This window comes from Pangasianodon hypophthalmus, chromosome 6, assembly GCF_027358585.1.
Source record: "Pangasianodon hypophthalmus isolate fPanHyp1 chromosome 6, fPanHyp1.pri, whole genome shotgun sequence".
In the NCBI taxonomy this organism is placed as follows: Eukaryota; Metazoa; Chordata; class Actinopteri; order Siluriformes; family Pangasiidae; genus Pangasianodon; species Pangasianodon hypophthalmus.
The window spans coordinates 21,246,312-21,258,442 of record NC_069715.1 but is presented as its reverse complement, the minus strand read 5'-3'; the positions used below and the strand labels follow the sequence as shown (position 1 = coordinate 21,258,442).

At 36.7% G+C, this 12,131-nt stretch overlaps 1 protein-coding gene across 1 annotated transcript; it reads left to right on the top strand.

The window, feature by feature from the left end:
• The first annotated feature begins 857 nt into the window (after window positions 1-857).
• esrrd (estrogen-related receptor delta) lies at window positions 858-10,397 on the top strand. Its single transcript, XM_026914175.3, has 7 exons — window positions 858-1,047; window positions 2,370-2,713; window positions 4,352-4,468; window positions 5,278-5,388; window positions 7,297-7,458; window positions 7,585-7,854; window positions 9,213-10,397. The coding sequence occupies exons 1-7, from the start codon at window positions 989-991 to the stop codon at window positions 9,455-9,457; spliced, it is 1,308 nt and encodes a 435-aa protein (XP_026769976.3). The 5' UTR covers window positions 858-988; the 3' UTR covers window positions 9,458-10,397.
• The last annotated feature ends 1,734 nt before the right edge of the window (window positions 10,398-12,131 follow it).

The following is a 12,131-nucleotide window of genomic DNA, read 5'->3' as shown; positions in this document are numbered from 1 at the left end:
GCCCTTGTACTGTGTGAGCTGAGCTTGCATGTTCTCCCCATGCTTCAGCTGTTTCCTCAGGGTACTCCAGTTTCCTCCTCCAGTCCAAAAACATGCATTGTAGGCTGATTGGCATTTCCAAATTGTCCATGGTAGGTGTGTGTGTGAGTGTGTGTGTGATTGTGCCCTGCAATGGGTTGGTACCCCATCCAGAGTGTCCCCTGCCTTGTGCCCTGAGCTCCATGGTATAGGCTCCAGACTCCCCTGCAATCCTGTGTAGGATAAGCAGTATGGAAAATGGATGGAGGGGTAATCTTCAAAGTTTGGAAATTGGAAAGCCACAAGAAAGTAAAATCATCTTCAAGATGGCATTCATCTCCCCCCTGACTATCCTCCTGTCAGTCTGTCTGTCTGCCATTTACAAAAATTGTCACTTTTCTCAATATGTAACGTGAATTAATTTTCTCACTGACAAATAAATGGGAAGAGAATTAATTTAGAATGTCTTTCCACAGCTGTCAAGATGGTTCCAACAAAAAGTCACAAAGCATTCTATGTATTTCCATACCAAGATAATCAAACTGTGGCTAAATGTAAGATTTCATGATGCACTGAATTATTTACTAAAGAATCCTAATCAAATGGATGAATGTTGAGTAAAATGTGACTTTATGAAGCTGAGAATCTATCTATCTATCTATCTATCTATCTATCTATCTATCTATCTATCTGTGTGTGTGTGTGTGTGTGTGTAAGACTGCTGTGTTGATATGTCAGGTAGAGGAACCCATCAGCAGGGTTTGACCCACCTGTATCTGGATTAGCGTGTTAAACTCCTCCCTCTCACCTCAGCAGTTAAATAGGCCTGAAGCTTCAGTGTCAGCACTGCTCTCTCTACATCTCTCTCTCTCTATCTGTTTCTTTCTTTATTCCTAATTTTGCCATTTTCGTTCACCTCTCATTGTGTGAGTTCTGTTCTTATTTTGGGAGTCCTGGTTGAATTTAAAGCATGGAGCTGCAGGACTTTTGTTCAAGTGACAACTTCCAATTCCTTAATCAACAAAACAGGTATGTTGTTGATATAATCACATGTAATAGGTGTACGCACTTGAGTCATTTGATTTCCTGGGCAAATATTTACCCTACGTTTCAGTCTATGAAATACTTTTGTATGTTATCTTATTCAACAGTAACTGTTACGTACTGTATACTAATAGTTACATGAAATTGTCTGATGGTGTGAAAAGTACTTGTGAACTGCTATAAACTTCATTTAAATATCATTACCACAATAAACCTGAGCTAAAACTTTTGCAGTAAATTTCTTAAATGTGCATCTTATTCAATTTTTAATTCACTAGACATGAAACTTTAATATTTGTAGTATAGTGCTGTGAAACTGAAAATGTATATTACCTGAAATATAGTCGATTTTGTCACCTTGTGTGAAGAAGAAGAGGTAATGGGAAAATGTCAAACTTTAACCTGTTCTATGTCATTGCTGTCATATTTTAGTTATATTTTAACTTTCTAGTACATTTTGTAATATTATTTATACAAATATGTTTAGATAAAAAAAAAAACATAATAACAATCTCTGATAATAACAATATCAAGCAATCAGGGATGAATGAACTGCCACCTGTCATAACCAGTTACTGTAGTACAGAATAAAAATAAATAAAATAAAACTTTGATGTCTAAAATAAATTAAATATCAGAAAGATAGCTGACTATGGAAATAGCACCTGTTAACTAAAAATATATAGTTACATTATTCCTGTGTATTTGTGTTCATTTCATTTGCCAACATATTAATAATAGTTTCATTAATCCAAGCCTTTTTTAAACCCTTAAAAAAGTAAAAGAAGCAGATGAATAGAGATTCTTTAATGGTGCTATAGGTAGACAGACAGGTAGCGTAAACAGATGGATAGAGTAATAAGCAACAAGACAGTTAGAGACATGCAGACGGACAGATGAGCAGACAGAGAGATGAGTAGATAGAAAGACAAACAGATAGACAACTGGACAATCAGACAGATAGATAGACAGATGGAAAGATAGATAGACATACAGAAAGAGAATATAAACAAGCAGACATACAATTAAAACAGAGAAAAAAAATTAGAGACAGAAAATCATAAGGAAATTGTCAGGATTATCAACATTATCTTCAAAAAAAAGTATGTACAACAGAAAATACACTGTGATTGCACTTAGCACTTAGCACTTGAATGCTCAGCTAACATCCATGGGCTCTGCCATACAGAGAAAAGTCCCAACACAGAACATTTCTTTTTCCTAAGTTGTGAAAACCACAACAGTGAGCCAATCATGCAGAATCTTTTTATAACACAACGATTTTCATTGGTGTGTTTCGTTCACAGCCTCTTGGAACCCTCGTCTTCTGATGACCCTCCTTCTCCACAAGAGCCAACCATTAAATCAGACTCACCAAATTTTACACCATTCAGCCTGAGCAGCACATCAGAGAGCAGCAGTTACAGTGTCTTTTCCCAATCTCTCAATCCTGCCCACTTCACTGCTCAAGACAATGAAGAGCTACAGCTACAGCCTCAGACAGACTCCATCCTAAACCGAGACTATGTCCCCTCGCTTAGCCATGGGCCCAAACGCCTATGCCTGGTGTGTGGAGACTTTGCATCCGGGTACCATTATGGTGTGGCATCCTGCGAAGCCTGCAAGGCCTTTTTTAAGAGAACCATTCAAGGTAATATTGAGCTTTTAATCCTGAGTTTTCCCTCCCAGTTTCACAATCTTAACATGAGGAAATTAAACAGATCCAATCTCTCCAATCAGAGAGACAGATACATAGTTCGACTAACAGAAATATAGAATAGACAAAAAGATGGAAGTTTACATACTGACAATGGCTGATGAATAGATAGACTGGGTATTTTTAAATAAATATTACAGTTAAAATCTAATGAGATGGCCTGGGGCAGAACAGGAGGGTTTGACACACATCTCAAAACAGTTCTTAATTAATTCAATGACAATATCTAACTTAATTGGTGCATTAGCCAGCATGATGACTAGCTAGGATTGATTTTCGTGTGAAAACCCAATATGCTGTTATGATCACACAAGTGTCCCATTTGCACACTTTTCCACCCTAATATCTGATCTCCATCTTTCTAACAATCAATAAAAACACTGCTGTTGGCAAACTAACATCTAAATCTCCACAAACATAGATGCGTGCCTGAGAAAATGCCATAATTGGCCACTGAAGACTTAATACTGCATAAGGGAATTATCAATATATTGATTTAAAATGTTGCAGCTGGAGAGCAGACGCCTTAATCCTGTTTTTGTCCTCTTTTAAGCAAAACCCACTGATTAAAGTAAAAAAAAAAAAACAACTAATCCTTTATGTGTGAGAACATTATTTGGTGATACACACTCATCAATAGTCTATTAAGTGCCATTTTGTCTTAAAAGCCCGAGAATCATGTATAAACACACACTGCCTGTCATCAAAAATGAATTTGAAGATAAAACACTGTTACAGAGAGCTGTGTAATACACACAATGCACTGTTAGAAAGAAAGAAAAAACTCTGTACACTGTAGAATGAACTCTACATGTACATGTTTGTTCCCCAAGGTAAAAAAAGTAAAGTACTTTTAGTATAAATGTAAAAGTACTTTTAGTATAAATGTAAAAATAAATAATTTTTTTACCTTGGGGAACAAACATGTAGAGTTTGTACTATTTTTTTAGTACAATCTTTGTTACAGATTTTTATTTTATGACTTCTACATTATTGATTCAGTACAAAAACTTTTTAGATTTCCAAACATTAGTTTTCCAGCACAAAATTAAATGTTACAGAAAATCGTTTGTATGTCAGTAAAGAAAGCAGCAGATTACATAAGAGACACTTTTCAGACAAAAAAAACACAATGAAGGCTGCTGGGTTTCGCTGCAAAAATAAGAAGCAAGTGCGACAGTCAAAGTCTCCAGAAGAACTGTGGCTGCTTCTGCAAGATGCTCAGTAACACTTACAGCTCATTTCCTTATAAACCTGCACACACTGTACCAGAGACTACTATTTTAAAATAAATATTAACTTTGTTTCATTTATTACTGTTGACTGCTCTTTATAGTATTTTTTAAATGTAGAAACATTTAATTTCATTATTTTTGAAGGAATATTTGCTCTACAGCATTTCTTTGCATGTGCCAAAGACTTTTGCACAGTATTGTACATATGGTGCTCAGTGATGCTAAGTCCAAATTTAATACCCTTTTCCCTTTCCCTTGAATAATTAATTGCAGATTTCCCCACAATTTGTAGCTACTCACCTAATACTTACCTTATGTTTGTGTGTCGATGTTGCAGGAAACATTGAGTACAGCTGTCCAGTGGTGAACGAGTGTGAGATAACGAAGAGACGCAGGAAATCATGTCAGGCCTGTCGCTTTCAGAAATGCCTGAGGGCAGGAATGATGCGTGAAGGTGAGCTGTTAAAAATACAAATCATTGTGGAGTCTTATTTCTGTTTGTAGTTTAAGATAAAAATGCTTTCATGCAAAACCAAGCAAAGTTAGTGCAAGGTGTTCAAACTAGGGCTGTGAGGATATATCGGTATGGCAGTACATCTAGATATACGTCATAGTCAGACATTATGAGCAGATCAGTTGAAATGTGCTCTATAATTCCACAGGTGTAAAGAACACCACCATGTTGCATTGTGTGATTAATATACCGGGAATTTATCCAGGCCTACTTTGAAACCTCATCACGTAATCTCTCATAGTGTTGTTTCCTTTTGATTACTGAGGTTAAGGTTTTTATGTCTTTATAAAATCTTGGTATAATGATAGGAATATGTAGCAGTTTTCACCTTGTGGCTAAAATGAGGGGAAAATGTGTGTGTGTGTGTGTGTGTGTGTGTTTGTGTAATTTTGCCCTTTGTGAGGACCAAAAAAGACCAAATGTCATTACAGTGACAGGATAATGTCAAAGGTCATCATAATCACCCCATCCTAACAAAAATATAGTATTTTGGCAGGTTTTTTTTTCAATTACCTGCAATACACAATGCGCATGGAAGTTCCTCAAAATATGTTAATGTGTATGTGGTTGTGAACTGTCAGGACTAAATGTCCTTAAATGTATGTAGCAAAACCAGAAAAAACTAAACCCTACATTGGTTTAGAAAACTCTTATTACATATAAGTAGTCACATGCATACAATATATACATTGCATACTATATGTATAATCATATGTTCTGAAAAGACATCATTGTTTGTGTGTGTGCAGGTGTACGTATGGATCGCGTGAGAGGAGGCAGGCAAAAGTACAAACGACGAGTAGATTCAAGCCTGTCTGTCTTCATCCAACCTCCGTACACACATCCGGTTAAAAGCATCCGTAAGCGAGCTCACCTTCACCATTTTCATTTACATGCATTTACACACCATTATTCATATACATTTACTGCACTATTTGTTGTCCTGTTTATTTTGAAGGAAGACCAGGAGGAAATGCATATGGTCAAAATCACATATGTATAAATACACACATATACCTCTTACCCCAAATGTAGTCAACCAGCCAACATGTCCATTCTTCTAATTTACTTGAGTTTTACACTGAAACCATAATTCTAATATGAGCAATGGATGCTTAGCTATTAATTTATCATCAAGCAAAATACATTCTACAGAATCTTGCAATTTCTTATCTGAATTATTGTGTCTCTGCTATAAGTCTGACATTTCCTACTAGTGGAACCCCTAAGACTTTTGGTAAAATTTAATCCAATATATTAGCAGACAGTGGTGGAAAACATACATAAACAAAGACTAAGCAAATCAGAACATCTTGCTTTATTACTGATAGTAAAATTGGGAGTCAAAAATATCTATTCCAAGGGAAATATAACAGCGTTAATGCAAAACAACATTAAGGACCAAAGCTAAAAGCAGGGGTGGAAAAAGTACTGAGAAATTACACTTAGGTGAAAGAACAGATCTTACTTTAAAAAAAAAAAAAAGTTTTTTTTAAAAAAAGTTTAAATGTACTCGTATATTAAAAAGTAAAAATGTTTTTAACTGATGAAATTAAATAATGTCATGTTTTCATGTGCAAAGTCATTTTTATTACTTATCTAAAACTTTCAGATGAGTTTCGTTTTAAAACATCTTTCAATCTCTGTATGTTTGCCGCTCATATGCATGACTAACACTACGTAGTTTGCTAATGAAATTCTAAGAACTAAAATATCATATAAATAACGAATATTTACTCTTTGCTTGAATTTCATATGCTGTCTAGATAAGTTATGTTAGCTGCTGAAATGAATGGTAGTCTAACCAGCCATTAACAAAGAAAACAGGCTTATGTTAAGTCTAAAGAAAACTTAGATACATATAGTCAGTCAATATTAGGAAATTAGACACTTGCCTCCACATAATTTATCAAATTAGATGGAGTTCGATCCTTCTAGTGGAGTAAAGGAGACTCCTCATTTTATACTTTGCTTAGTCTTGCTTACTCCATGGTATAGTGAGACACTTTATTAAGGTAGGGCCATTTGATTGATATATAGCATATATGTATTAATGTATTGATATATACAGTCATTATCTGGATGAGAGAGAAAGAAGGAATTTTACATGAATAAAGTTTTTTATTACCAACTGACAAACATACATAATTGATTAAAAACATGGTAAGAAAATCAAATGATATAGAATTTATCAACACTACTTGGGTTATAAATAGCGTTTTTTAGACTATTTTATTCAAATGGTGATTGATGTATGTATGTATGTATGTATGTATGTATGTATAGAGAAACTAATAGCTTTGCTACTGCATCAAACTACAACACACTGATCACTGACACTCAGGACTGATAATAGCAGACTGACATTAGTCAACCTGAAAGTTCAAGCCTTGGGCACTTTGGCTTTACCTAGCCAGGCATGGTTTAATCTTAGATGCAAGTATGTGAATAAACTGTAATTCTGAGAAGGAGCTCATTTCATATTAGCTTGTTTACTGTATAACTCTATATATTGTATGTAGCCTTAAATGTCAAATAAAATTGGATATGGTTGTACCTCCATCAGTGATCTTTTGAATATTCTATCATATATACTTACACAGCTGACACTATATTTGTTTTTTTGTAACCAGAACTAAAAATTAAAATTAGAAAAACACGCAAACGAGATAACAAAGATAATAGCTGTTAAGACTTTACTTTGTATTAACAAAAATGTCTTTACTGGTATATTCAGTTTGTGATGAAATGCTTTTGCCATTTTCCAGGTAATAAGGTGATTTCTCAGCTGATGGCTTCTGAGCCAGCTCCACTGAGAGCCTCTCCCGATCCTGTGACCCCTGACAGTGACCTCAACACCTTGATGACCTTATGTGACCTTTTAAACAGAGAACTGCTGGTCCTGATCAGCTGGGCAAAACACATACCAGGTGAAAGCATAGTGAAGAATGTAAATGAAAGTATTATGAAACCGTATTGAATCTTCAGACTTTTGAACCCGACTGTACTAGAACTGATTCTGAAACAGAAACTTCTCGAACTGAACTGGCCTACAGGGTTCTCGTCGCTCTCACTGGTGGATCAGATGGCGCTGTTGCAGAGTGGATGGATGGAAGCTCTGCTGCTATGTGTGGTGTGGCGTTCACTGGCATCAACTCAAGAACTGCAATTTGCTGAAAATCTTCATCTGAACGAGCCTCAGTGCAAAAATGCTGGCCTGCTGGAGCTTTATACACCACTGAGACTCCTCATAGACAAATATCAACAACTCAACATCAGCCATGAGGAGGCTGTAACACTCCGAGCCATGGCACTCGCCAACTCAGGTACACAGACACACAGCTACACCTTACTGCATGTGCAGAATAAATAAAGAAGGTGTATGGAGAAGAGATAGATAGATATATCGATACATACATACATACATACAGACATACATTGTGCAGCAGTGGAAATTGCAATATTTGTGGAAATGATGGACGCAGTTGGTCTATGTGTTTGTTGTGATGTTCTGGGCTAATTCCAAGAATAATAGTGTTGGACTGATCAAACATGCACACTTAATTCCATGTTATATAACCTTGGGCTACGGGAAGTACTGTACACATTTATCCCTGTGTAGCTCTGATGTGATGTTTGTATATGAAATCAGTTGTGGACATTGCACACATGTACAGTAAGTGGGAAAGCTTATTTCAGTGGTGTGATGCACTATATGGCCAAAAGTATGTAGACACCTAACCATCACAATGTTGGTGTCTATGTGCTTGTTGAACATCCCATTCCAGAGTATGTCCCCTCTTTGCTGCATTAATAGCCTCCATTCTTCTGGAAAAGCTTTACGGTAGATTTTGGAACGTGACTGTGGGGATTTGTGTTCATTCAGCCACAAGTGCATTAGTGAAGTCAGGTATTGATGTTGGGCAAGAAGGCCTGGGGTGCAGTCTGTGTTGCAGTTCATCCCGAAGGTGTTCAGTGGGGTTGAGGTCAGGGCTCTGTGCAGGTCACTCAAGTTCTTCCACTCCACCCTTAACACACCATGTCTTCATGGAGCTCTCTTTGTGCACAGGGGCATTGTCATGCTGGAACATGTTTGGGCCTCTTAATTCTAATGAAGGGAAATCTTAACTCTACAGCCTACAAAGACATTCTACACAATTATGTGCTTCCAACTTTGTGGCAACAGTTTGGGGAAGACACACATATGGGTGTGATGGTCAGATGTCCACATACTTTTGGCCATATAGTGTACCTTTGCTCAATGTTATGTCAAATGAAGCAACAAGTGCTTCTCTTTAAAAAGGGAAAAAGGCAAAAGGATAGAAACATCACATTCCACTGGTAGATTAAAGGGGAAATCAAGTATATGTTTTGTTTATTATGTCCCCTTTAATATGTTATTTGTGGTATTCTGTAGCGCAGTATCTGTATCTCAAAATTTTCACAGAATTCACAATTGTTACTGCGGTCACGTGTTAGTGTTGTGGCACTAAAACACCCATATAATCATTGTGATTAATCTTTTTCATCTCTTCTCGTTTAAATGATAAATAACTGCGGTACCTTAGTGGATAAATAAAATAGTATATAATAAATGCATAATAAATATAGCCTAATTATTATGTTAGCCAGAGGGTATATCTTACCTTTGCTTCACTTGCTTTGCACATTATTTTGTTGTTAGATGCAGAGCACGTGGAGAGTGGTGACAGTGTGCTGCGTTTTCAGGACGAGCTTCATGAGGCGCTGCAGGACTATGAGGTGAATGAGCGTGCAGCTGAGCCACACCGTGCAGGCAGACTGCTGATGACGCTGCCACTGCTCAGACAGAGCGCACACAGAGCCGTGCAGTGTTTCCGCCGTCTGCACATGCAACACCATGTGCCCATGCACAAACTGTTCCTGGAGATGCTGGACACCAAGATTTAGAAAGATACAAACTCACACATGGGTGAATAGTGGGGAGAAAACTCATCGATTGAGAGCGTTGTTGTATTTTAGTATTTTGGGATTTTGGTCCTGCTGAGTGCTGAAGGTAAGGAGACGGATGAGTTGTTTCAATTCTGGTACTTGATAAATATTTGTAACAGAAGAACATACTGCATGGAAAGATTTTCATATTTCAGGTATTTTAATATGAAAGAGTTTTATGCAGTTTTCAAGATTTCCTTTTAAAACCAGATAATGAATTCACTTCATATTAGACTTTCTCATCAAATACGCATCATTCAGCAGTGGTGTTTAGGTCATGAAGGACAGTAATATTTAAAAACGAATCTAAATACCACTGCATTTCTTTTCAGGTGCTTTGGAGTATATAAGTATCACTTTATTTTGTACACTATACACAGTTTTGTACACTTTGCTGTTCTGATCCACTGCAGAATGATTATATAAAATATAAAGTATGACCTAACTCATTTTGTAAATGAAATGAAAAAAAAACCCACTGGAAATCTTGAAAAGGTCATCTTAAACTTGAAAATAATAGAGAAGTAGTGAATAATGTGTCAATATGCACATCATGCATGTGAAGGGCTGAAACACATACCCTTTCCCACTGCATTTTGATAACATGAAGGAAGGTTTTTATAGAATTACTTCATCTAAAATTATGTGCTATTTTTAGAATTAGATAAAATGTAAAATATTTTGTAAATGAAACAGTTTATATATTATTTTTGGTTAGTAGCTTCTTGGAATTTCCATTAAATCTGTTAACACGAACTAACACTGTTAGGTTTATTATTTTGTTTCTAAATGAAATAACATAAATCCATGGCACTATCCTTCACTATAATGTACTATTTATTGTCTTATTTATTAAATATAATAATGACTATGGTTATTTATTTGTAAATAAACTATTTATGGAACATTGATTTTTTTTTTTTTTGTCTTGATGCAGTCCTATTTAGATCAAGTTTAAGTGTGTCATAACAGGTCATAGTTCATTAATATGTCTAATATAATAAGCAAATCTCAGGCAAAATGAATTAAAAACGATGCAGTGTTAAAATGAATAAATACACTATATGGCCAAAAGTATGTGGACATCTGACCATCACACCCATATGTGTGTCTTCCCCAAACTGATGCCACAAAGTTGGAAGCACACAATTGTGTAGAATGTCTTTGTAGGCTGTAGAGTTAAGATTTCCCTTCATTAGAACTAAAAAGGCCCGAACATGTTCCAGCATGACAATGCCCCTGTGCACAAAGAGAGCTCCATGAAGACATGGTGTGTTAAGGAGTGGAGTGGAAGAACTCGAGTGGTCTGCACAGAGCCCCTGACTTCGGGATGAAGTGGAACACTGACTGGAATGAACTGACTGGAATGAACACTGACTGCACCCCCTTCTGAACCCCCTTCTTTCCCAACATCAGTATCTGACTTCACTAATGCTCTTGTGGCTGAATGAACGCAAATCCCCACAGCCACGCTCCAAAATCTACCGTAAAGCCTTTCCAGAACATTGGAGGCTGTTATAGCAGCAAAGAGGGGACAAACTCTGGAATGGGATGTTCAACAAGCAAATAGGATTGTGATGGTTAGGTGTCTACATACTTCTGGCCATATAATGTATAAAAGCACAAAAATCAGTTAAATAAATATCAGGGTTAAATAATCTAGCTGGCGTGGTGGGGAGGCTCCAGGGTCCCCAGTTCCATCTTGAGCCTGGGTTACTGTCAGTGTGAAGATTCTGTAAATGTTTTGCCCGTGTCTGCGTGGGCATCCTCCAGGTTCTCATGATTCAAGTCCCACCTCCCTAAAAAACATGCCAGTAGGTTGGTTTGGTAAAATAAATTGCCCATAGTTGTTAATGCGTAAATGTCTGTGTGTGCTTAGTGCCCTGCAATGGACTAACTTCCCATTCAGGATGTAAATACTTCAGATATAAAGCACTTAAGGAAACATTAAGTGAGCTACATAACAATCACAAAATGAATCTTATCAAACTTCACATGCGCTACTGAGTTAAAGAGAAGCTATTAAATAGTATTAAAGTAGTAAACTCACCTTGCCAGCCTGCCTTAATTCCTGCATAATATTTCTCAGAAAATTAAAATACACATATTCTCCAAACTTTCTCCTCCTCTCTTTGCTTCTTGATTTCATGAAGCAAGAAGATTCCTCTGATCTTTTCTTCTGATCCTTTCCTTTTTCTGGATATTCTTTTTTATTTGTCTCTCCATGCCATGTATTTTACTCTCCTTTGTTTCATTTCTCTCTCTCTCTCTCTCTCGCTTTATAATATAAAAAGAATGTGATCTCTCTGTCACTAACTCTTAATAACATTAGCCATTGTGACTTTCCTAAATCCTGTATTCCATAAATGTAAATGCTGTGTTCACAAAGAAGCATATTTCACCACTAAGAGTTTTGTTTGGCACTAAAATTTTCTGTCTAACATGTTTGATGTGTTCTGATCATGCACTTGAGCTTCACACACCCCCCGTGCCCCTGTGCCTTCACACTGCCCCCAGCTGGTGAGCGAGGGATCCGTGATGATGGGAAACGTCTCCCAAATGAACACACTGCATTACCAATGAGCTAGAGCCTGCACATCTGTGGTATCTGGCGTCTAGCCGCTAACCCACT

What these genes read in the sequence shown, in the direction of transcription:
- esrrd (XM_026914175.3), top strand. Translation starts at nt 989, where the DNA reads ATGGAGCTGCAGGACTTTTGTTCAAGTGACAACTTCCAATTCCTTAAT. An exon ending in TTTTAAGAGAACCATTCAAG is followed by an intron (nt 2,714 to 4,351) that starts GTAATATTGAGC and finishes TCGATGTTGCAG; the next exon opens with GAAACATTGAGTACAGCTGT. An exon ending in ACATCCGGTTAAAAGCATCC is followed by an intron (nt 5,389 to 7,296) that starts GTAAGCGAGCTC and finishes GCCATTTTCCAG; the next exon opens with GTAATAAGGTGATTTCTCAG.